The sequence below is a fragment of the Protopterus annectens genome, chromosome 8.part0, assembly GCF_019279795.1.
Source record: "Protopterus annectens isolate FY-2018-M chromosome 8.part0, PAN1.0, whole genome shotgun sequence".
Lineage (NCBI taxonomy): Eukaryota > Metazoa > Chordata > Ceratodontiformes > Protopteridae > Protopterus > Protopterus annectens.
The window spans coordinates 68,745,911-68,773,567 of NC_056741.1; the positions used below are offsets into that span (position 1 = coordinate 68,745,911).

At 38.8% G+C, this 27,657-nt stretch overlaps 1 protein-coding gene across 2 annotated transcripts in view; it reads right to left on the minus strand.

Moving 5' to 3' along the window:
- Positions 1 to 27,657, minus strand: part of PTPN6 (protein tyrosine phosphatase non-receptor type 6) — a 1,172,112-nt gene that overhangs the window by 61,828 nt on the left and 1,082,627 nt on the right. For both annotated transcript variants that reach the window (XM_044079623.1, XM_044079624.1), the window contains exons 13-14: positions 17,192 to 17,343; positions 13,595 to 13,680 (exon numbers count right to left, since the gene is read on the minus strand). In XM_044079623.1, coding sequence (XP_043935558.1) covers positions 13,595 to 13,680; positions 17,192 to 17,343 — 238 coding nt within the window. The remainder of the gene's footprint in view (positions 1 to 13,594; positions 13,681 to 17,191; positions 17,344 to 27,657) is intronic.

Sequence of the window (27,657 nt, forward strand, 5' to 3'; positions counted from 1 at the left end):
ACCACCCATCTCAAGCACTTCATCTCCATCATCTCTAGCTTCTTCAACTGCTCTGCCTTTACTGCCCAGGTTTCTGTACCATGCAGTTTACACTTCCTTTACTGCCCAGGTTTCTGTACCATGCAGTTTACACTTCCTTTACTGCCCAGGTTTCTGTACCATGCAGTACTACTGGTTGCACCACCATTTGGATAGTTAACTTTTCAGCTTCTTTGGCATTCTTCTGTATTATACAAGTTCTATCACCCTGTGCCACTTATCTCCAGACCCTCTGATTCTAGCTTTGACCTCCTCATTCAGACTTCCCTTCTCCTCAACCACCCCTCCCAGATACTTGAAGCTGTTAGCCTGTTGTTTTATTTTTGCTTCCATCTCCGTTCTCAGCTTCTTCTGATTTCCCCATTTGCTGCAATTACAATTGTCTTATCTGTTTTCAGTTTCATCCTCTGTACCATCAGGTTTGCATTCTGTTCCTCTATCCATTGCTGATGTTCTTGCTCAGAGTCTGCCTATAATGCCACATTGTCTACATACAGTAACTTTGTTGCTCTGTCTCTCCTGACCTGTTTCTTGGTATAGCCCATCGGTACAGCAGTGTTCTTGCTCAGAGTCTGCCTATAATGCCACATTGTCTACATACAGTAACTTTGTTGCTCTGTCTCTCCTGACCTGTTTCTTGGTATAGCCCATCGGTACAGCAGTGTTCTTGCTCAGAGTCTGCCTATAATGCCACATTGTCTACATACAGTAACTTTGTTGCTCTGTCTCTCCTGACCTGTTTCTTGGTATAGCCCATCGGTACAGCAGTGTTCTTGCTCAGAGTCTGCCTATAATGCCACATTGTCTACATACAGTAACTTTGTTGCTCTGTCTCTTCTGACCTGTTTCTTGGTATAGCCCATCGGTACAGCAGTGTTCTTGCTCAGAGTCTGCCTATAATGCCACATTGTCTACATACAGTAACTTTGTTGCTCTGTCTCTCCTGACCTGTTTCTTGGTATAGCCCATCGGTACAGCAGTGTTCTTGCTCAGAGTCTGCCTATAATGCCACATTGTCTACATACAGTAACTTTGTTGCTCTGTCTCTCCTGACCTGTTTCTTGGTATAGCCCATCGGTACAGCAGTGTTCTTGCTCAGAGTCTGCCTATAATGCCACATTGTCTACATACAGTAACTTTGTTGCTCTGTCTCTCCTGACCTGTTTCTTGGTATAGCCCATCGGTACAGCAGTGTTCTTGCTCAGAGTCTGCCTATAATGCCACATTGTCTACATACAGTAACTTTGTTGCTCTGTCTCTCCTGACCTGTTTCTTGGTATAGCCCATCGGTACAGCAGTGTTCTTGCTCAGAGTCTGCCTATAATGCCACATTGTCTACATACAGTAACTTTGTTGCTCTGTCTCTCCTGACCTGTTTCTTGGTATAGCCCATCGGTACAGCAGTGTTCTTGCTCAGAGTCTGCCTATAATGCCACATTGTCTACATACAGTAACTTTGTTGCTCTGTCTCTCCTGACCTGTTTCTTGGTATAGCCCATCGGTACAGCAGTGTTCTTGCTCAGAGTCTGCCTATAATGCCACATTGTCTACATACAGTAACTTTGTTGCTCTGTCTCTCCTGACCTGTTTCTTGGTATAGCCCATCGGTACAGCAGTGTTCTTGCTCAGAGTCTGCCTATAATGCCACATTGTCTACATACAGTAACTTTGTTGCTCTGTCTCTCCTGACCTGTTTCTTGGTATAGCCCATCGGTACAGCAGTGTTCTTGCTCAGAGTCTGCCTATAATGCCACATTGTCTACATACAGTAACTTTGTTGCTCTGTCTCTCCTGACCTGTTTCTTGGTATAGCCCATCGGTACAGCAGTGTTCTTGCTCAGAGTCTGCCTATAATGCCACATTGTCTACATACAGTAACTTTGTTGCTCTGTCTCTTCTGACCTGTTTCTTGGTATAGCCCATCGGTACAGCAGTGTTCTTGCTCAGAGTCTGCCTATAATGCCACATTGTCTACATACAGTAACTTTGTTGCTCTGTCTCTTCTGACCTGTTTCTTGGTATAGCCCATCGGTACAGCAGTGTTCTTGCTCAGAGTCTGCCTATAATGCCACATTGTCTACATACAGTAACTTTGTTGCTCTGTCTCTCCTGACCTGTTTCTTGGTATAGCCCATCGGTACAGCAGTGTTCTTGCTCAGAGTCTGCCTATAATGCCACATTGTCTACATACAGTAACTTTGTTGCTCTGTCTCTCCTGACCTGTTTCTTGGTATAGCCCATCGGTACAGCAGTGTTCTTGCTCAGAGTCTGCCTATAATGCCACATTGTCTACATACAGTAACTTTGTTGCTCTGTCTCTCCTGACCTGTTTCTTGGTATAGCCCATCGGTACAGCAGTGTTCTTGCTCAGAGTCTGCCTATAATGCCACATTGTCTACATACAGTAACTTTGTTGCTCTGTCTCTCCTGACCTGTTTCTTGGTATAGCCCATCGGTACAGCAGTGTTCTTGCTCAGAGTCTGCCTATAATGCCACATTGTCTACATACAGTAACTTTGTTGCTCTGTCTCTCCTGACCTGTTTCTTGGTATAGCCCATCGGTACAGCAGTGTACTCGGAGCTGAACCCTGATGCACACCCACCCCCTCAGGGAGCTCTTCTGTGAGTGCCTCTCTCTTTGTACTTGCATCATTTGCTCCTTGTACAGGTTGCATTCATTCTAACATCATTTCAAGGCATCAAACCATCACTTGACTGCACAAATCAGCTGTCTTGGAACCCTGTCATATACGTTCTCCATATGAGATGGTATGAAATAAGAAAGGATGGGATAAACCAGTGACAATCATGTACTGCATAGGATAAGGTTATTTATAGAAGATAAGCTGATGAGATCAGATTTATAGATACTAGAATAAGAATGCAATAAACAGGCTCGAGCCAACTAGTGGGAGTAGCATAAAGATTACTGACCCATCAACTGGACAGGGAAGAGGTGAGGTAGCTGGTGGTGCAGGCTGAGGCAGAATGAAAAATATTTGCATCAAAAAAGTTAAATAAAATAGTGTAGAACAAGACAAGGCTATATGGTCATGAAACAGAGTCATAGCTGAATTAGGACACTATGAAACAAATCTAACAGATGTTTACCTGAGATCATATATAGTCATATGTGATAAAGTGAATTAGAATTATCCAGAACTTTTTAAATGTAATAAATGTAACAGTAGTAACACCACCTCATAAGTGACAGCATTAATTGATTATAAGACTGTAATAACTAAAATGCAAGTGAGTCTGATGACATCATATACCTTATCAAATATTGCCCTCAAAATGTACCCTCACTTCTAGGAGGGCAAAAACTTGTCAGGCCAGAGATGAACTACCCATCCGATAATCTAGGTTTGTCTTGAAAGATGCCAGACATACAGGGTTAATTTGTTCCATACACGAGGCAACTGTTGGGTAGTGAATCTCTCCCTCCAGTCTGTTTTATTTATATGTTTATTTACTGCAGTTTGATAACTGGACTGCTTCAAGGACCTTTTTCAGCTGTGACCCTGATCCCAGAGAAGCAATAAATGATAGAATACAGCAAGATAATGTGACATTTACATGGAAAAATGAGCTTTAAAAGAGAATACAAAATAAAATAATATGACACATATATAACAGAAGTATAGTTAAAGTGGTATATAATACATAAGATAACACATTTATATTTTATAGTAAGATAATATATGGTTTATAGTAGTATAAGATACATATATATTCTACAGTAAAATAGTATGTGATTCACAGTATGATGCAATATATATATATATAGTGCTGCGGTAGCATTGTCACCTCACACTAAGACGTTGTCCTGTTCAATTCTCAGCTACAGCGTCTTCTGTGTGGAGACATGCGTGAATGGGCGTACCTTCATTGAAAGTTGTGTGTCAGGGCCAGCAACTCGGCACATAAAAATCTACTGCCAATCATTAGCAGACCGGAGTTCCGCTGTGGTGACCCCTAACCGGAAAAAGTCGGAAGACACAACAACAATATATATATATATATATATATATATATATATATATATATATATATATATAAATATATATATATATATATATATGGGTCTACCTGAAAACACAGACACGCTACAACATCAACAATGAAATCACCGACACCACAAAACCGAATGTTCAGAAACACGAAACGTCACATACCCGACAAACCACAATCTCGACACTCCACAAACAAAACAAATTCCCTGCCCAAAAAGCACACACACAATACAAGTACACCAAAAATCTTACAAACCTACACTGAACCTTACATACACAACTATCTATGCACTAACCTTAACCCCAACCCTAAGGTCCATCACTATTGCACACTCACCTAACCCGCTCCCTAACCCTAACTCCCTTAACCCGCCCCTATCGCTAATGTCTGTCACTATCGCACACTCACCTGACCCATGCCCTAACCCTAACTCACTTAACCCACCCCTAACCCTACATACCATCGCTATCGCACACTTACCTTACCCACACCCTGACCCTAACGTCCATCCCTATCGCACACTTACCTTTACATGTTAATGTTCTCAGTGTCAGGATTCTCAACTGTCAGTCTTCTCCGTTGCCGATTTTCTGGTGTTGGTGTTCTCGTCATCGGCGTTTCGAGATTACGGCGTTTTCAGGTAGACCTACACATATATATATATATATATATATATATATATATATATATATATATATATATATATATATATACACTACAGCAGGAGAACACATGATGTACATTTATTTAATTATTCAACATTTGTTACCGGGATAGTCTGATGGGGCCACATAACCCATTTTCATTAGAGGCCCAGGGAGAAAAGCTCCACATTTAGACATTTAGGTACATATAAACAGATACATTAAAATTTTTACAACAAAAATGTTTCTTAACACTTTACATAATACATTGCAGACAGGTTAAACCTGAGAGCAAAGGTGCACAGTTGCTAATGTTTTGCTTAATTTCTAAAACATAACTATGAATTGACAGTAGATTACTTGAGATGAAAAAAGTTACTATACTTAGCAGCATATAAATCATGATAACCGACTTACACCAGGCAACACAAGATCATATAAACAGCTTTACTTGTAGAAATATAGAAGTAGTATAAAGATTTGTAAGCTTCAGGCATGTACAGGTGGTAGGGAACATTGTAAAGAGTAAAGGGGGGAAGCGGTGGTAGTGGGGAATTAACCTGGAGTTAAACATGTGCAAAACCAAGACTTATTTAGTTGTGCTTTTAAAAAGGCTTTAAAGAGTGGCAGGCATTATCATGTATAGCATGATAATCTACCTATATTCTACAGCGGGATAATATATGATGTCCGGTATGATAATTTACAGATATTCTACAGTGGGATAATATATGGTGTCCGGTATGATAATTAAGCTATAACCCACGCCTGGGTGTGGGTAATGCTGGATTTACCCACAGGTGGTGTGGTTTGGTTATGAGGGCAAAACCCGAGTGGCCAAACAAAGACAACCATGGGTAAATCCAGCATTACCCACACCCAGAAGTGGGTTATTGCTATTATACAATGACATTATTTAAGAAAAAAAATACTTAACTTTTCTTAAATAATGGCATTGTATAATGCCTCCGTGCTGCCCTTTCACAACTGTCCGGTATCCTGGAGCAGTTCTGATGTACTGCGCATGCGTATGCTTACGCAGTACATCAGAGCTGTGTGTAGAGTAAGCAATGGAGAAAGGAAGATCTCTGTTGCTTTTTTAAAGTTATCTCGCTATGTTAAATGAGTTTAACATAGCGAGATATCTTTAAAAAAAGCAACAGACAAAAGAAGATCTCTGTTCCCTTTTTTTAAAGCTGTCTCACTGTATTAAATGAGTTTAACATAGCGCGACAGCTTTAAAAAAAGGAATGGAGAAAGGAATATCTCCGTTGACTTTTTTTAAGATATCTCACTATGTTAAACTCGTTTAACATAGCGAGACTACAGCAACGGAGCTCTTCCGTTCTCCGTTGCTGCCTAACACAAAAAAAAAGTAAAGACATATTCTAATGGAAAAAGTCTGGGTTACCGGATCTTTTTCCATTAGTATAAGTCAGATTTACAATGGGCACGCTGACCAGTCATGAAGCCTGGGATGTGCAGGTGAAAGCGCTTAGTCGTTTTTCGTGGAATAAAGCAGTGTTTCCTACATCATTGTTGTGGTGTGCCCTACATTTTTATTTTGTTCATATTATTTCTTTGGAGTTGTTTCCACCCCTTGTGAGGAGGTTAGACTGTGTGTCAATCAGCGTGCATGTTTTGGAATATTAATGGGGGGGACATTGTATAATATACAGATATTCTACAGCACGATAGCATATGATGTATGGTATGATAATATACATATATTCTACAGTGGGATAATATATGATGTCTGGTATGATAATATACATATATTCTACAGCGGGATAGCATATGATGTATGGTATGATAATATACATATATTCTACAGTGGGATAATATATGATGTCTGGTATGATAATATACATATATTCTACAGCGGGATAGCATATGATGTTTGGTATGATAATATACATATATTCTACAGCATGATATTATATGATGTCCGGTATGATAATATACATATATTCTACAGCGGGATAATATATGATGTCTGGTATGATAATATACATATATTCTACAGTGGGAAAGCATATGATATATGTTATGATAATATACATATATTCTACAGCGGGATAATATATGATGTCTGGTATGATAATATAAATATCTTCTACAGCGGGATAACATATGATGTATGGTATGATAATATGCATATATTCTACAGTGGGATAACATATGATGTACGGTATAATAATAGACATATATTCTACAGCGGGATAACATATGATGTACAGTATGATAATATACATGTACTCTACAGCAGGATAATATATGATGTATGGCATGATAATAGACATATATTCTACAGCGGGATAATATATGATGTCCGGTATTATCATCATCATCTTCTTTCGGCTGTTCCTGTTAGGGGTCGCCACAGCAGATCATCTGTTTCCATTTCTTCCTGTCCTCTGCATCTTGCTCTGTCACACCAACTACCTGCATGTCCTCTCTCACCACATCCATAAACCTTATTTTAGGCCTTCCTCTTTTCCTGTTACCTGGTAGCTTCATCCTTAGTGTCTTTTTCCCAATATACTTATCATCCGTCCTCAGCACATGTCCAAACCAACATAATCTTGCCTCTCTGGCTTTGTCTAAAAACCTTTCAACCTGGGATGACCCTCTAATATACTTATTCCTAATCCTGTCCACCCTCGTCACACCCAGTGCAAATCTTAACATCTTTAACTTTGCCACATCCAGCTCTGACTCCTGACTTTTTGTCAGTGCCACTGTCTCCAACCCATATAACATTGCTGGTCTCACTACCCTCTTGTAGACCTTTCCTTTCATTCTTACTGGTACTGTCTGTCACAAATCACTCCTGACACTCTTCTCCACTCACTCCATCCAGCCTGTACTCTCTTCTTCACCTCTCTTCCACACTCACCATTACTCTGAACTATTGATCCCAAGTATTTAAACTCATCCACCTTCACCACCTCTACTCCTTGCATCCTCACCATTCCTCTATCCTCCCTCTCATTCACACACATATATTCTGTCTTACTCATGCTGACCTTCATTCCTCTTCTCTCTAGAGCATATCTCCATCTCTCCAGGGTCTCCTCCACCTGTTCCCTACTCTCACTACAGATCATAATGTCATCTGCAAACATCATAGTCCACAGGGACTCCAGTCTGATCTTGTCTGTCAACCTGTCCATCACCACTGCAAATAAGAAAGGGCTCAGAGCTGATCCTTGATGTAATCCCACCTGCACCTTAAACACATCTGTCACTCTCACCACAGACCTCACCACCATCACACTACCCTCATAAATATCCTGTACCACTCTTACATACTTCTCTGACACTCCCGACTTCCTCATACAATACCACAACTCCTCTCTAGGCACCCTGTCATATGCTTTCTCTAAGTCTACAAAGACACAATGCAACTCCTTCTGACCTTCTCTCTACTTCTCCAACAACACTCTCAGAGCAAACATTGCATCTGTAGTGCTCTTTCCTGGCATGAAACCATACTGCTGATCACTAATCATCACCTCACTTCTTAACCTAGCTTCCACTACTCCTTCCCATAACTTCATGCTGTGATTGATCAATTTAATCCCTCTGTAGTTACTACAGCTCTGCACATCACCCTTATTCTTAGAAATCGGTACCAAAACACTTTTTCTCCATTCCTCAGGCATCCTCTCACTTTCCAAGATTTCATTAAACAATCTGGTTAAAAACCCGACTGCCATTTCACCTAAACACCTCCATGCTTCCACAGGTATGTCATCTGGACCAACAGCCTTTCAGTTCTTCATCATCTTCATAGCTATCCTTACTTCCTCCTTGCTAATCCATTGTACTTCATGATTCACTATCCCTACATCATCCAACCTTCTTTCCCTCTCATTCTCTTCATTCATCAACCGCTCAAAGTACTCTTTCCATCTCTTCAACACACTCTCCTCACTTGTGAGTATGTTTCCCTCATTATCCTTTATCACCTTTACCTGCTGCACATCTTTCCTAGCTTGGTCCCTCTGTCTAGCCAATCGGTACAGGTCCTTTTCTTCCTCCTTAGTGTCCAACCTTTCATACAACTCATCATATGCCTTATCCTTAGCCTTCGCCACCTCTCTCTTTGCCATGCACCTCATCCGCTTATACTCCTGTCTACCTTCTTCAGCTCTCTGACAATCCCACTTCTTCTTTGCTAACCTGTTTCTCTGTATATTCTCCTGTACTTCCTCATTCCACCACCAGGTCTCCTTGTTGTTCTTCCTCTGTCCAGATGTCATACCAAGCACCTTTCTAGCCATCTCCCTTACTAGCTCGGCTGTAGTTACCCAGCTATTTGGTAACTCTTCACTGCCACCCATTGCCTGTCTTAACTCATCCCTGAACTCCATCTCACAATTACCCTTTTTCAATTTCCACCATTTGATCCTTGGTGCTGCCCTCACACTCCTCCTCCTCTTCTTGATCACCAACATCATCCTACAAACCACCATCCTATGCTGCCTAACTACACTTTCCCCTGCCACCACTTTACAGTCTCCAATCTCCTTCAGACTGGCCCTCCTACATAAGATATAATCCACCTGTGTGCATCTTCCTCCACTCTTGTATGTCACCCTATGCTCCTCCCTCTTGTTAAAATACATATTCACCACAACCATGTCCATCCTTTTCACAAAATGCACTACCATCTGACCTTCTGCATTCATTTGTTTAACACCATACCTACGCATCACTTCCTCATATGATGTCCGGTATGATAATATACATATATTCTACAGCAGGATAACATATGATGTACGGTATGATAATATGGGTTCACTTCACTATCTCAAAATACTGAAATCCCAAATTTCAGTATCTCAAGACTAAAATAGTGAAGGCCCAGTTCTGCGAAAGATCACATAGATTACAGTATGTAGGTAAGATTGAGAGTGTGTAAGTGTTGAGAATGGTGGTGTTTGTACGTATGTGATGTGTCTTTGTGTGAGGGGAATGTAAATTGTGCAGTGGTGGGTTTTGTGTCTTTGTCTTTTTAGTGCAACCATGGAGTTAGCATATATAAGTAGCGGGGGTGTGGTGGGCCGAACCCCCACATGGGTGATGCAGGGGGTCTTGCCCCCTTGCTTATATGTAGGGTAGGTTTCTGCATTTGTGTTTGTGTGTGCTTTGTTTGTTTGTTGTAGTGTGTGGAGGAAGGTTTATGTGTGTTTGCTTGTGTGGTGTAGGGTGTGTTTAAATGTTGCGATGATGAATTTCGCTCTTTTGGGGTTTCGGTATTTTGATTTTCGGCTTTATAGTCTCGAGATACTGAAATTCGATATTTCAGTATTTTGAGATTATAAAGTGAATCCATACACATACATAAATTCTACAGTGGGATAATATATGGCATATAGTGGGACATTAATCTGAACAAAGATTTGTTTGAAGAAAAATTTTCAAATATTTTAGATAGGGGTTTAGATTAGAAATAGGTCTGAAGTCCTTCAGTGTCTTTGGCTTGGTAACTTTTGGTAAAATAATTTCTTTAAGCTGGGTACAGAAAATAGGGTATATATTTTAAGACTGAAAGTGCATATGTGCCACTACATAAAAGTCGACACATAATGCACGAAACCTGACAATAGCGAACAGCACATAATCAAATTTTTCCCTAGGGAAAAAACTTATCTGGCTGTTCGCTAAAAAAAATAATTTACACCATAAACAGGTGGGGGGGCTTCACACCCCACCCCCCTAACGAAATATACCAACTCCGAGATCGAACTATAGGGAGAGAAAGGGCAACTCTGTGAACTTGGCCAACTATCTGCTTGCCCTTCGACATATTCATCGAATCGCTTAAATGCGATTTGATGAATATGTGTCGCTGTTTCTGTATTTGGTTCTAATATAAACCCTGGAAAATAGTGGTAGTTAGAGCCATAATAAAGATATGAGTTAATGGTCTGGTGATCAGTTCTGCAGCCATTTTTAGGAAGGTAGGTTACAGGGTGATGAATTTAGCTCTAGAGTTTGTATCCAGTGTATTCAGAAAATCTTGGGTTTCTTTGAAGCAGAATGGTGGGGGGGGTTGTAGCTGATGGGGGGAGGGGTAGAGTGCCTGAATGGAAGTTCTGTCATTTGGGTTGTTTCGTCCTCGGGCAGCATTTATTAACATTCTTATAGTATTGAGGAGAAGATGTCTATATTATTCTGTAAATGACAGATTTGCCTGGTCATTTTCAACATTTTGTATAATAGGTTTGTATTTTACCCTGTTAGCATCCTTATCACTTTCCAAAAATGTTTTGGGAGGTTGAGAGATGTTCCTGATGTTTTCTAGTAAAGGTGGTCATGCCTAAGTTAACTGCTGGGTTAGTTTCCTGTCTTAGTTTCAAGTAGGTTTGGTATAATGGCTTACTAGTTACCTTTTGTTTATGTTACTTCCAAGTGGTGTCTATGTTGTTGAGGGTTCAGGATTCTTCTTTGGGTGTTTGTGTAATCTTTTATCTTGTGAAAGTACACACAAGTCATTATTGTGAGGTTTGTGATGGCAGAAATGGAAACAAAGGTCATCACAACAAAGTATAGAGATAGGACGTCCAGTCTGTCTTTGTAACTAAGGGTTTTTAGGCCAATCATTTTTTTCATCAAGAGTCATTGGGGCCTTTCGGTCTGCACAATATGTCTGGCTAGCTGCACAACAGCAACAATCTCCTTGTGTAGCTGTCATACTTGGAGAGAATGTATTAAAGTTGGAAGACTACTGGGTCAACTCCAAGGAGTGTGCTGTCAAACTGATAGTTACCACGGATGGACGAATTCCTGAAGGATACTTTTTTAATTTTAGTCCATGGCTCTGACAACACTTTGTCTGTGTCAGCCCCTCCTAGAGAACATTTGTGTTAGGGTGGATTTCCATGACAGCTCCTAATTTGCAATCATCTGTAAATTTAGTCAGCCAGAGACCACTAACATTGGCCTTGACTTCAGAGAAGTAAATGCCAAAAAGGAGCGGTCTAAGAACGGATCCCTGAGGGACTCCACTTGTGACTGGCCTCTTTATAAAGGTTGACACCCCAATTCTAACTTTGTGGGTCCTGTCTGTGAGACATTTGGCTATCCACTGGGTGACATATGGATTCTCTAGAGTGAAGAGAGTTTCTAGGGAGTGGAACTTTTTTTGTTTAAAATCCTAGCATTAAGCAGTAATACCTTTATATTTTCTTGGTTTTGATTAGTTATCTCAGAAGTACTTTCAGTTTGGCATTTCCTAAAAAAAGGCACTATGGGTGAAGACAATGTTTTACCTAATTTTTGAAAGCATAGAGGGGAGAGGTGCAAACCATCCCTGGCAAAGCAGCATGGTCTGTTGACCATCTCCTTCCATGCTGACAAATATTGCACCCCCTTAGAATGGCACCAGAAACTATGCCAATTAATAAAGTCGGTCATCTTTTGTTTGTATTGTGGCATCATCCTTGGAGAAGGTAAAATGCTGCCAGTATTAGACTCATACCAGTCTGGGACACATATTCCAAGATCTCCATGATGTCTGTCTACATATAGTCTAGTGAGGTACCTCTCAGGTCATTTACGCTCTCGTGGACAATGACTGAGTCATACTAGTACTTGTGATCCAATGACCTGAGTGTGTACATAATGTGGCGGATCCTATAGCACATGATAACCAACTGACCGTGACTTTCTCCTTACTCAGTCTGTTGAGAGGGACATCAGTGTGTCTCACAATAGAATCTTCAATGACCAGAATGTTGGATTGTGTGGTGTTTGTTTGGATGACACATTCCACATATAAACATAACTGGACATGGTATGTTGGTATTCTCAGTGGCAAATTATAAGTCCATCAACAATGTTCTGTAAAGTCTGAACTGTGCTTCAAAATAACTTTTTTACAGGATTTTTATTTGAAGGGACAAGATCTTGCACCCCACATACAGAGGTGTGTATCCCCAAAATCTCTGCTGGCTGTTATTAAAGCCAATGTTGTCAAACCTCACTAACGTACTTAATAAGTTAATAGGAAAAAGCATCCCTGAAGCATTACTTGATAATTCAGTTTTACCTAAAGTAGTGTTCTTCTAACAGCTCATTGCGGAGAAGACCTGTTCTACCCTCCATAAACTATAAAGAACAGATGACCTGCGTAAGTTAAAAGCAATAGGCAATGTTACAGGATGCTGCAGGTCAAACTCGATGATTCCTAGAGCATCAATACAGAGAGCATTTAGCTTGCTTGGCAACAACTGCATCATGAATTTCCACCTTATGTGGCCATTCACTGTCCATTAAATTACTTCAGTGCTCTTCATTCTATATAGATGATCAGAAGGTTAGAATCAAAATGATACAAAGTTAAACAAAAGGACTGATACAAGGCAGTTAACAGAAGAGGAAAATATGCTCAGCAACATTTTTTTAAATCCAAATGTAGAGACGAATTATAGACAGAAATCAAATTTCACACAATCATCTTCTGGCAGTTTAAGCAGGAAATCAAGAACACGTAAGCTATATAAAAGCCTTTAGCTTTATAAATAAAAATGTTTGTGAAAATTATGTGTCTAACAAAGTTGCTCTGTATATACACTACTATAGAAAATCAACATTTTTCCATGAGTTTTACCCGTAAAAACAAATTAGGTATTACAGTAGTTTCTGGCAAGCATTCAGTAGTTAGAACCTGTCTGTTTTTCCCTGGGATTCCAATCTGGAGACCTGCTTTTGTTAATTCCATATTACTTCTGGCATGAAAATGCCTTGCTTGATTTTATTGGCATTGAGTGGGTCTATTGTCACCTTTCCTCAGGGTGGAGCAGTTTAGACTAGCAATGAAGGAGAAGCCATAGCAGGACTGAATATCGTTATAGAAATTAAAGAAAAACATGACATCTTACTGTGACGATTTGCGTGCTGCCTTTGCATGTGGATTTTTCAGTCCCAGTGTCCTAATATTTCCGTATTCTGATTCATTGCTGGGATTCTTAAGGGAAAAATAATAAAAATGTTAATTTTACAGGGAAATCCGATATGCATGCCATAATATCTCATTCCAGCTAAAACATTCCTGTTTGTCTCTCCGCCCTTATTGTGGCATCATCATTCTGCACAAATTATTGTCTATAGGCTGCAGATAGTAGATGGTATAGCATAAAGCCATCATAGCTGAAGGCCTGGGTTTAAATCCAGCACTCCTCACCTACATACTGTGCGAGTGTGATGAAGCCCCCTCATCACTTGTGTTTCCTCTTCTGCCTAGTCATATAAACTACATCTTTCATATAGAGGCAAACTTGCAAATGCATGTTTATATAGCTGGTGTTACAAAAAGCCAGCTGTAAAATCATGGCCCTTGCTTAGAAATGGATTAAGGTTTCATGTTCCTTATTGCTATTTTATTCACATTTAATTTCTCAGTGTTGCACGTTTATAGGACAGCTTTTCTCCCTAGGATGCTATTGAAAATTTAAATATTTACCAGTGAAGACTCAATCAATAAATGTAATAAATAAATACAATTTCAAAACTATTGAACATTGTTAAAAGACTTATGATGGATTTTAATTCAACCTGTCTTACAAATCCTAGAATAAAAGAGAAATAGGAAGGGGGACCTAAATACTCTCAGACAAAAAAGTTTGGCAAAGGGAGACACCTAAAACTAATAAAAAAAAAATGGATATCTCCATAGGGACTTTGGTGTCCTAAACAACTATTATTTCCTCAAAGACATATTAACTCTGTCCCAAGCTACATCCAAACATCACCTTCAATAAGCTAAAACAAAAACACAAGGTTATCTTCTGATGAAACAAGTTAGTTTTACCCCTATTCAGTTATTACATAGGTGAATTCTCTAATGAAAAGGTTAGTTTTACCCGCTACTCATCAGTATCACACAATGGTATGCTCTGATGAAACAGGTTAGTTTTACCCCCTACCCATCAGTACTGCATTCCCCCACAGCACCTCTTAAGTTGTCAGTTGATTTGATTGATTCAAACTGCTAATACAGTAAATCTTTGGAGACTTTAGCTATTAGCAATACAAACTGCAGCACATCCTGGGAGATAGTAAGGTGTCTAGGAGTATTTCCAAAAATAAAGCGTGAGGTGAGCAGGGAACTCAGTTCTTTGCCTACCAACTTCGCTACAATGTTCTGTAAGTTGTACGGATAAGGGCAGTCCCTATTCATGTGAAGGCGGATGGTAGCAGGGGGCGCCATATCACCACCATTTTTCAGGTAACAGTGGGACATGGTTAGCCAACTGATCCAGTGTGAAGCACGACATTTGAAGAATGTCCTGGAAGCTGACCTAAGTCTCGGTTGCTGATGTACTACTGTTGTGCCGCATCCTCTTCTAAGATAACATTTTAAAAACATGCTTCCTGGTACTGCTGCATCTCAGTCCAGTTTGTTATAAAATCAAAACCCACAAAAACATTCCATAAAATCAGAACAGTGAGTTATGCAAAACTAGAGGTAGACAGAAACATGCTTGCCGGGAAAGGAGTTTGCCATCTCAGCATCACAGTATTCGGGTTAGAAAGAAGTCAAGATGAAACACAGGGTGCTTTTCTTTGTTAGCCCCAGCAATCATGATTTGATAACAAGACATCATGAGTGTGGGTTAAATGTTTTCATACTTGGACTTCATTCAGTGCCATCATAACCTAAATGTTTTGCTTCCCTTGAAACTAGAGCCTTGTCATTCCCATCCGTTTCCATAATACTAGCAGGAGGCTGGAATTTGATACAGAATATTTTTCTTGATGGTGCTGATCAAGTGAAGCCAGTGTAAGACTTGCCCTCAATAACAATCTAGGCTAGGATGGACTATGTGATCCTACAGTTGTGTTAATTTATGACACCTGGGAGAAGATGTTTTAGTCGGAGAGGCACAGATCCTTTCAAGATCAATACCAGATCAATGACCAGTTAGCCTAAGCTGTGAATGGCTGACCTGTATACACCCCATAGAAATTGAAGGCTAAACGCAACTTACTCAAAAGTAACAAAGCTAATTGGCTTCTCAGATTGAATTGTAGGGGTGCCGTTTACTTCAGCTGACTCAGAAAGATAATCTAGAATTAGACTGGGAGCTATGAAACTACTGCACAGAGGGGTGATGCTGGCCCCAACAACAGCTTCAGCTGGGGTGTGGTAATATCCCCAGTCCCCTTCCTTTATGTGAGGCAGAACTGGGAGAGGAACACTCAAAAGAATTGGGGGAGCAGTGAAGCAGTTGATGGCCAGCTGGGCAGAGACCCCCCTCCCCCCAAAAATGCTGTAGTCTAGCAACTGTAATGGCTGAATCATAAATAATATGAGCCAGAATCACTCCTGTCTGGCAAGAGACAAGCACTGACACCTTACTATATCTTACAGTGCAAGCTAAGGCATTCTCAGTTAAAGAAGATAAATCAGTTCACAGTCAAGGCACATATGTTAGCCTAGCATAGAAACCACTGGATTATAACAATCTTTTTAAATATCATTTTACCGAATTTTTCAAAACTATTGCACAATGTAGGTATCATGCAAAGCTTGCATATTTTACATGATTAAATGACCAATATGCAATTTTCAGTGCTTAGAATAAAATAACAATGTACATGGAAGCAAAAAGTACCAGCTGCAATAAAGATGTGCTTCAGGTGGTAATTCAAGAGGTGTGCACTCATATTCAAGACTTACTTTCCTTGTGTATTCAGTCTGTCAACTGGCACAGAGCCCTAAGTCTGTGAACTGTAGTTCCTGAGGTACAGGGTTTGATTCCTTCCACTCTCATTTGCCTGCTGTGTGACCTTGAACAAGTCAGTTAACAAGCCTGTGCCTCTGGAGCAACTGAGAATTTGGGTTAGGCTCCTTAAAGATCAACTGGTCTAAGACCTCTGTCACTGGTGGAAGCAGTAACTTATGGTGCCAAACCTCAATCATTCAAGTGTTATGCTGGTAGTTGCCTTTAGGCATTACAGTAGCATAGCTTGAATTACTTTATAATATTTACTTTAGGAGTACATGAGTAATATATCTCCAGTTGCTTGAGTTACTTATATTCACATAAACTTGATGAGGGCAAGTTCTGTGACTGCACTTACAGCGATATGTAAAGTGTACAACACCGTGGATATAATATACCTGAGATGGACTCACATTATAAATGTTACACCCCTTTAGTTAAAAGTATAAGGTTCTAGTGTCTTTCATACAGCTTTTGCAATAACAAGACAGCAAAAACTGTAGAGAGATATGTTCCCACCAAGATAATTATAATTGCAATGCCATTAAGTCCTTCAGAAAAGCAAAGTTTCTCATTCTATTCTGCTCCTTGAGCCTCTGCTAAAAGCTGTCTTGCACGTCCAATCCAGTAAACAAACACAATAATAAAATAAATGCTCAGCATTATACTTATTTGGATCTATTCCTGGTAACAGACATAATTAAAAAGGAACCAGTATAATTAACAAATATGACATATCATTCTGCTGACCTGTCCAGCTTCGAGACGTTTCTTTACGGTTTCAATGTAATGAGCTACGGACATATAGATAAACTTGTACTGAGCCTCTGTCTGAACCATTCCTGACCTCTGGGACCGCACCATTTGAATAGTTTTCTGAATGTCAATATCGCAGTCTACTCCTAAAAGAAAAAAAAACATGGTATTTAAGCAAACACTGCAGGCAAAAGCGATCATCTTTGTTTTAAGGTCATTTTGCTGCAGTTAGTGGCTTTCTGCAGTTGCTAGTTTAAATCCATAAAGATAAGGTACAGATGAGCATGTGTATTCACTATATCATTAGACATTTGAATAATATGAGCCTTACTGTAGGAAATCCCACCCAAAAGCTGGCGTCACTCCCCAAGTCGTGTTGCTTCACCACTTCAATGCTCTCTAGGGGCACAGCTGTACACTACCTCCATGGCCACTAAAGAAAAACTTAGCTAAAAAAATGCACCATATGCCCCACTGTCTTCTTTTTTCATATCCAGCAAGCAGCTAAGAGTGCTATCATGCAAATAAATGTTCTTGGAGAAGGAGAAAGTAACCTTAAACACCTGGAGAAAAACATGCCAGTACAAATACAACAATCAATAGGTGTGGTTGGAAAAATAACACAACACATATTATGGGTAACTGCAAGAAAACATGCAATAATCACAGAAACAATAAGGTGTATCTGGTAAACTGCTATACATAAAGATATATAGGTCCCATGCAGCCTTTCGGATACACAACCTGTCAACAGGTACTTGGTCTGTTAAAAGCTTTCAAGTGTACTACAGATCAAGTGGAGCAGAGACTGATTCTTCGAAGAGAGAGACTTCTGCTTATATCATGGAGCTTTGCATTTGGTTGTAGTTGTATGACTGTGGTGGTAGTGTATTTAAATTAGTGAATATTTTGGCTGAAATCCCATGTCAAGGAGTGTAGATGGAGAAGCACCCCCATGTAAAGCAAGTTTAGGTAGCCAACATGTTGGCACTGATAAAATGTGCATCGATATGGCAGCACATTGGCACACTGACTACTCATACGGTATCTATCTATCCATCTAGCTACTGATCTCTTTATACACAAGCATGTGTTTGTCCATCAAATGAGAGAATAACTGAAGGAATGAAAAGTGGTTTAAGTGAGCTGATCTTCATCAACTCTGTAGTCTGATTTTTGTGCAAATTAAATCTCATAAGTGGACCCTTAAAATGAGTTTTATCCAATTTATGGCATGCCCTCTTTTGGAGACGGAGACAGATAAAACAGAACCACAACTTCTACAGGAGTGAGAGATACACAAAAATAGAAAAGTTACAATTTCTTCCTTTTACTAGGAAGAATCCCTGAAATAAACTCAAGCTAAAATACTGGAGAAATTACTTACGCTCAAAAGGAAAAGGAAATATTATAGGATTCAAAGGCGATGATATCTAGTCTTAGGATACCACGGCCACATGCATCTGAGTATTAAATATCTACTACTATTGCATTATTACCTTAGTAACTGACATCCACCCCAATGACATTTAGCCCCAACACACACGTACCACAACTGTTTTCCATTCCTCCTACATTATTGTTTTCTTGGGCACCAGTATCTGCCCTGCTGACATCCAATATCAATATGTTTCCACCAGATCTGATGGAAAATCCTGTTAGCAGAGTGATGAAAACTTAAAACGACTCCAAGGCTATGGTCAGAACAACCTCAAAATATTTGTCCCCTTTGATGTCCGAGGAATAATATCCACAGCATCTGGTGACATTTTTAAACTTATAACTGGTAATGGAGTAACCTTCTCTAAAAATGCCCCCTCTCATTGAGACACTGGGAAGAATGAGGAATCAAAAAGGACAACACCCAGCACTGTGGAGGATGAATGTCAGTGCTTGCAGTCAAAGCAGGAGTGGTTTACCCTGAAAATTGCAAACATTTTTCTCTCAGTGAATGGCATGTGCTACCGTATGATGCCTACTAAACACTCCACTGATTTAACTGTCATACATCTCTTCTTTATTTTTAGAATCTGATGAACTGGAATGAGGACGTGGCTCCAAGACAGTAGGACATTTAACAGGTATGTTAACAGTGACTCTTGCAGTTTTCTTATGATTAGAAAAAGCAAAGTAATTTGTAGCACTAAGTAGGAATGTCATGCAAAGGATGTAATCTGTAGCACTAAGTAGGAATGTCATGCAAAGGATGTAATTTGTAGCACTAAGTAGGAATGTCATGCAAAGGATGTAATTTGCAGCACTAAGCAGTAATGTCATGCAAAGGATGTAATCTGTAGCACTAAGTAGGAATGTCATGCAAAGGATGTAATCTGTAGCACTAAGTAGGAATGTCATGCAAAGGATGTAAAATCTGTAGCATTAAGTAGGAATGTCATGCAAAGGATGTAATCTGTAGCACTAAGTAGGAATGTCATGCAAAGGATGTAATCTGTAGCACTAAGTAGGAATGTCATGCAAAGGATGTAATCTGTAGCACTAAGTAGGAATGTCATGCAAAGGATGTAATCTGTAGCACTAAGTAGGAATGTCATGCAAAGGATGTAATCTGTAGCACTAAGTAGGAATGTCATGCAAAGGATGTAATCTGTAGCACTAAGTAGGAATGTCATGCAAAGGATGTAATCTGTAGCACTAAGTAGGAATGTCATGCAAAGGATGTAATCTGTAGCACTAAGTAGGAATGTCATGCAAAGGATGTAATCTGTAGCACTAAGTAGGAATGTCATGCAAAGGATGTAATCTGTAGCACTAAGTAGGAATGTCATGCAAAGGATGTAATCTGTAGCACTAAGTAGGAATGTCATGCAAAGGATGTAATCTGTAGCACTAAGTAGGAATGTCATGCAAAGGATGTAATCTGTAGCACTAAGTAGGAATGTCATGCAAAGGATGTAATCTGTAGCACTAAGTAGGAATGTCATGCAAAGGATGTAATCTGTAGCACTAAGTAGGAATGTCATGCAAAGGATGTAATCTGTAGCACTAAGTAGGAATGTCATGCAAAGGATGTAATCTGTAGCACTAAGTAGGAATGTCATGCAAAGGATGTAATCTGTAGCACTAAGTAGGAACGTCATGCAAAGGATGTAATCTGTAGCACTAAGTAGGAACGTCATGCAAAGGATGTAATCTGTAGCACTAAGTAGGAATGTCATGCAAAGGATGTAATCTGTAGCACTAAGTAGGAATGTCATGCAAAGGATGTAATCTGTAGCACTAAGTAGGAATGTCTTGCAAAGGATGTAATGTGTACCACTAAGTAGGAATGTCATGCAAAGGATGTAAAATCTGTAGCACTAAGTAGGAATGTCATGCAAAGGATGTAATCTGTAGCACTAAGTAGGAATGTCATGCAAAGGATGTAATCTGTAGCACTAAGTAGGAATGTCATGCAAAGGATGTAATCTGTAGCACTAAGTAGGAATGTCATGCAAAGGATGTAATCTGTAGCACTAAGTAGGAATGTCATGCAAAAGATGTAATCTGTAGCACTAAGTAGGAATGTCATGCAAAGGATGTAATCTGTAGCACTAAGTAGGAATGTCATGCAAAGGATGTAATCTGTAGCACTAAGTAGGAACGTCATGCAAAGGATGTAATCTGTAGCACTAAGTAGGAACGTCATGCAAAGGATGTAATCTGTAGCACTAAGTAGGAATGTCATGCAAAGGATGTAATCTGTAGCACTAAGTAGGAATGTCATGCAAAGGATGTAATCTGTAGCACTAAGTAGGAATGTCATGCAAAGGATGTAATCTGTAGCACTAAGTAGGAATGTCATGCAAAGGATGTAATCTGTAGCACTAAGTAGGAATGTCATGCAAAGGATGTAATCTGTAGCACTAAGTAGGAATGTCATGCAAAGGATGTAATCTGTAGCACTAAGTAGGAATGTCATGCAAAAGTTACTCGTGTCACATTTAAAGCCAAACTACTGAATCTTATTAATACTAGAGCATTTTTATTAAAATCAAGCAGATTAATCTATTTCTTTCCTGTTTTATACTTTGCACCAGGCTTTTATGTAATGCTAGAAATAGAGCTTTGGGAGGTAACTAAGATATTATCTTTATAACTGAGGTATCTTTAATGAGATTCATAAAGCCCCTAGTTCTCTAGTACTTGAGGAATTTACAGACTATCATAGCTTTCAGACAAAGAAAAAGACGAAAGTATATCAGTATATGCTGAAAATAGTTTTCCATCACTTACTATCTTTTCTGGAAATGAAATTGAAATTACTGTTGTGAATATTGGTGTGCAAAAACTAACATGAAGTGCAGCTTTTTTATGTAACCTCCCCTAACTCTCCCAGCATCTTGATCGCTCATATTGCTTTGTAAGCATCTCAAATATTAAACTTTCTGCATGGAAACTTTTTTTTTACTCAGCCTATGTATTGCCTAAGGTTATGCACCCATTCCTGGGTCCTTTCCTGTTTGGCATCTACTTCTCAGAAGTTCAGGCCAACACAAAGGGACTCTGGCTGACCAAATTCGCAGACAACTGCAAACTGGTTAGCCATTATTAACTCTCCAAGTGATGTAGACATCCTACAGAAAGGCCTCACTCAGACCAGTGACTGGTGTTGAAACCAGGACCTTAAGCTTAATGCCAAAAAAATGTGTTGTCATCCCCTTCGGGAAAAACTCATATCATGGACAGAAGTAGGTTAAAAATATAAAAAAAGACAGCTGAGTGCACACATCTCAGAATTAAAAAGTGCCCAGTCCTGGCAGGCGCACTGGTGCCAGGACTGGAAAAATGGCAGTATAGAACCCTAAAGACACAGAAATATTCCTACAATGCTGCTAGGACAGGCCCAGTGGGAGGATGACCCTCATGTTGTAGAAGGTAGTAACAGTCCACAAAAATCACAAAAACTGATAGGCCTAAAAAAAGAGACATAGAGATGATAGCGTGGACTATTGAGGATAAGATAGAAATTATGTTTTGTTACTATTATGTAAGAAGCCCAGAATTTCTGGACAGAAGATATACAAAAAATATTAAGAGAGAAATTAGAGGAAAGAAAAATACTTACAGAAGAAAAACTTTCAAAACACTTCAAATGCAAATTTGTGTTCATTAATACAACAGATTCATGAAAGATATTATATAGACCAAGAAACCTTGGGGTGTTTGGAAAATGAAGCGACTGAAGAAATACGAAAATATAAAGAACAAAATCTAGAAATTTTGCAAGGTATGAAAAAGAAATATGGACATGGGAACAAAAAAGACATCTGATACGTTGCAATATTTTTGCAAAGGAGAAAGCCAAATTAATCAATGCAAAAAAGCAGTCCCAATGATATTTTGAAGAGAAATACAGGCAAAAGCACCCATATTTGAACAATTTCACAATATAAAAAATAAGGGGTATGTAGAACAGAAGATTAGTAAAGTAGAAGTTAAAAAATAGAAGCTGTTATGGAATACCTGTGACGTGAAGGATATAGCATAAAAAGACTAACAGAGGTTATATCACAGCATGATTGAACAATGAGCACCCCAATTAAGGAGAAACAGGAGGAGCAGGAGGCATCTGAAGAAGAAATATGGACATGGGAAAGAAAAAGAGATTTAATATGGTGCAATATTTATGCAAAGGAGAAAGCAAAACTAATCAATACAAAAAAAGCAGCACCAATACAGGCAAAGGGATCTAGATATGGAAAAAGTTTACAATGCAGAAAAATAAGAAAACAAAGAGGGGAAAATAGACAGAGGATTAATAATGGAGAAGTTAAAGAAACAGAAAGTGAGGTTATGGATTACCTGAGAAGTAAAAGATTTAGTATAGAAAATCTAATTCTGATAACACCACAGCAGAATATAATAATGGATTCCCAAATTAAGGAGAATCCAGTGGATTGGGAAATACCTGATCAATCGCCATATGAAGATACTTTGGAGCCTTCAGTAGGAAACCAGAATAAAAGTGCAGCTGGAGTTGCAGAGCAAGGGAAGGAACAGGAAACTGTGGCAACTTTGATGCAGTCAATTTTGTGGAGTGATAGGCCAATGAGTTCCCATATAAAAGGGAAACGGATGACACAGAAAGATGTCATGGAACTTTCTGTAGAATGCCCGCAGGAAGTAGAGAACAAAGAATGTGCCTTCAGTTTAGAAGAAAATGATCTAAGGGAAGAATTGCTTGATTTAATAGAAATGGATAGACATACTGAATTGAGAAAACTATAAAGCAATTAAGAGTGTCACTGTTAGAAGAATACAAAAGAGGGAACAGATCAACAAAAATACTCAGAAAACTTGAAGTGATAAAAGCAATGCACAGTATCAGAACAGATCAAGCTCTACCGTACACTATTGCAAATAATAAACTAAAGATATCCAGACAGGCAGAAAAACTTAGAAGATACACAAATGAAGGAAAAGTACAAAATAAGCAATTTATTGATGACCCAAAAACCTTTTATAGAGAATTGGGAAACAAGGCAAAAGGAACAGAACACCATCAAAAATAGAAGGAATAGACACATTTTGGAGAAGTATCTTTGAAGTTTCAGCTCTATATTAGCATGTCGACAGGGTTGTTCATCGAATGCCTTACGTCGACACATATAAAATGAAATGCCAAAATCTCGAACAGCCACAATAGTGATTTTTTTCCCCAGGGAAAAAAATTGCTGGGCCATTGTTAGGAATTTGCCATTTCCTGCACTGCAACGCAATCTTGGAGTTGGTATATTTAAGTAGGGGGTGTGTGAGCAGCACAGCTCCCCACTTTATTTTGTCTGTCAGTTTGGTTTGCTTGCTGTTGGCCCAGTGATTTTTTTTTCCCTGCTAAAAAAATCGCTATTGTGGCCATTTGAGATTTTGGGATTTCGTTTTGTGTGTCAACGTAAGGGCATTTGATGAACAGTCCTGTTGACATGCTAATACAGACCTGACGTTTCTGTGGAAAATTACAAAGATGCTGAATGGATAGAAGAAGTAAAAGAAAGAAGTTTAAATGTACAGGATATGAAATGGGATGAAGTAACAGCCAGAGAGATTGAAACAAATTTAAGAAACACTCCTATATGGAAAACCCTAGACCTAGTTGCGTACCTAACTTCTGGGTAAAGGTATTGACACCTTTACATGAAGATTTAGCCATGAGTAAGAACTATTTATGTGCACATCTCAAACAGATACCAACCTGGTTAACAACAGGAAAACAATACCATTTAAGTGTGAACCTGTAAGCTACCCTAAAAACTAGAAACCAATAACTTGCCTTTTGATGATGTGTAAACTATACGCCGTAATGGATGCCGACAGAGTTTATAGTCATTTAGAAGAAAACTCAGTAATGGCAGTAGAACAAAAGGGTAACAAAATTCAATAAAGGTGTTAAAAAAAAGAAAGTCATATGGAGCAAAGGATCATTTGTTGTTAAAGTCATAATGTCGAACTGTAAAAAGGGGAAGAATCTAAGTATGGCATGGACAGACTACAAAAAATCATTTGACAGCATCCCACATTCATGGATAAAAGAGTGCTTACAAATGTATAAGATACACCATACACTGATCAATTACATTACAGTGACCACAAAACAGTTGCATACCACTTAGCAGTTAAGTCATGATAAAGGAAAAATTCTTATTCCAGGGATAAAAATTCAAAGGGGGATATTCCAGGGTGACTCTTTGTCACCGCATTGCTGCTCTTTTGTCTTGGTATTAACCCATTAAGTTCTCCGTTATGAGATTAGGTCATGGCTACAATCTGGCTCCCAGAAAACAATAAAGTGGAAAGACTTCTCATCTTCTTTTTGTAGGTGATTTAAAAATGTATAGTGCATTAGATGACGAACTGAAAGCACAACTGCAAGTTGTCAAAAATTTCTCAGATGATATAAGAATGTCATTTGATCACAATAAATGTATAAAAGCAACCGTTAAAGCAGGAAAGCTGTAGCAAAAGGAAATATCAATGAAAGACAGGAATGTGATATAAAAGAAGGAGTGCAGAAATATTTGGGAACCGATGAAGGAACAACAATAAAACATGAGCAAGTGTGAATAGAACTTAGTAAGGAATACTTTAGAAGATTAAAATTATTACTGAAAACAGCTCTGACATCTAGAAACAAAGTCCAAGTTATAAACAAATTTGTTCTTCCTGTCCTAAATTACAGTTTTGCACTGGTTTATTGAGCCCAAAAGGTATTGGATCAGTTGGACCAGAAAACAGAAAAATGCTTCATGCCTATCACATAATTTATAAAAATTAGTGTATACCAAGATTATTACTCCCCATTCCAGAAAAGGTATGGGCCTCCTCAAAACTGAATGCATGTATTGTTCTGCAATCATAGGACTGTATTCATATCTGCTGACCTAATAAAACATGAAGAGAATAAATCCAATGTTTTTGTCTGAAGAAGTCTAACCAATAGGTTAGACGAAAAGCGCTTTATTAAATCAATGTTTCATTGTATTCTAGTTCTGTAACCGGCTTTATTTATTTTATTCACAACTTTTTGTTCGTATTATTTGTGAATAAATCTAAGATGACTTTCCTGCTTAGTTTAACAAAAGCATATCGATATCAAACCAGAAGTAGATAAAAATCAGGCAGCAAGTGAATGTGCCAAAACACAAAAGAAGGAATATAAGGTGAAGGACTAGACGAGAAGGCAGGAAATATGGAAAGTGCATAAATATACAGTAGTTACAAATACAGAAAACTCTTGGAACAGCCTCGTGTTTATCAGGACCAAATGCAAGAATGGTTAATGGGAGGTGAATTTAAACCAAATGATGAAAGCTTAATATTGGCAGCCCAAGACAGTGGACTACATACAAGTCTGTTTACAAAATCTACTGAAAATATGGTAGAAACAGACAAATGCAGGTTTTGTAAACCAGAATTGGAAACTGTCGCACACCTCATTGCTGCCTGTGACATACTAATGGTAGAAGGACTGTATACTGAAAGGCATAATAATGTGGTAAGAATTTTGCACTGGGGATTGTGCAAACATTATAATACTGAAGTAGTTGAAAACACTAGAAACATGAGCCACAAATCATTATTCAAAATGATGAAATTTATATCACATGGAATCACCTATTGCCAACAAAAAAAATAGATGCGAGAAAACCAGATATAGTACTCCATGAAAGAAAACAAAAGTAGCATTGATCATTGAAATTGCTACACCCAGTGACTACAGTGTCTTACATATAGACAGACACAAAGTCATAAAAGTCATAAAATACAGACTGCTCAGAGGTGACCTGTGTCTGGTATACAAGGCCATCTCAGACCCAGCCTTGATGGAGTTGCTGCATATCCATAAGTCAAACTCCACTTGCACAACTTGCATGCAAGGCCTCAACCTGGTCTGTGACATTAATTGAACTTGTCAGCGGGACAGATTTCTGTCCTAAAGACTCCCCCATCTATGGAATAGACTCCCTCTCCATTTCAAGCATAGTACCTCTGTAGTCCTTTTTAAGAGGAACCTGGATGACTGGATGGGAAACAGAAAATACACTCATGGGATCCCATCTGTGTCCCTGCTGGACAGGGGAAATGGGTGCTGACTTATTTATTATTTATTTTGTTGTTGGGATGGTCGACTGGATTACATGTTTTTAAGAGGCGGCCCGGAGGGAAGCGGGAGAGTTAGTTACATTGATAATTAGGTACAGTAAATGCTGAAAGAGACTTAACAAAACATAGGCTTATTTACATACAATACAAGACTGCCATTCACATTATCTGGATTAGATTAAAACAAGCTTATTAATAACATATTAGCAAGGAAGGGTAGGCAGTATAATGACATAGAGTTAGACAGGATACATATTTCTTTATCACAGTATACAAAGTACTTATCATCTTAGCTAGTTGTTTATGTTTTGGGAACATGGGCAAAATTCTTGGCTAAGCTTATAAGGGCCTCTGGGCCAATAGTCTAGTATCATCCTATGAATCTATGAACCTATTTACAGGCAGAAATGAGGGCAATGTGTAAGAAGGATACCCTGACAGTTCCAATGGTAGTAGGAGCAATTGGTCTTATAAAAAGGAATTTAAAATTGTACTTAGATATGTTACCAACACATGTAACGCCATATGTAATGCAAAAGGAGTCAGTTCTGGGCACATTGCAGGTACTGCAAAGAGAACTTCTGGCTAACATCAAAGAATGAAACAATGCTAATTTCATCAGCTTTAATCATACTTTGACTTAGGAACTGGGGTCCATTCCTGTCATGGTATTAGAAACCTAAATGACTTAAAGAAATTAAACCAGTGAATACATATAATGTATATACAGCTATCTATCTATCTATCTATCTATCTATCTATCTATCTATCTATCTATCTATCTATCTATCTATCTCTATATATAGATAGTGGTTTACTACCAAAATGTCGATATTCAAAAAAAAAAACAGTTTTAACACCAA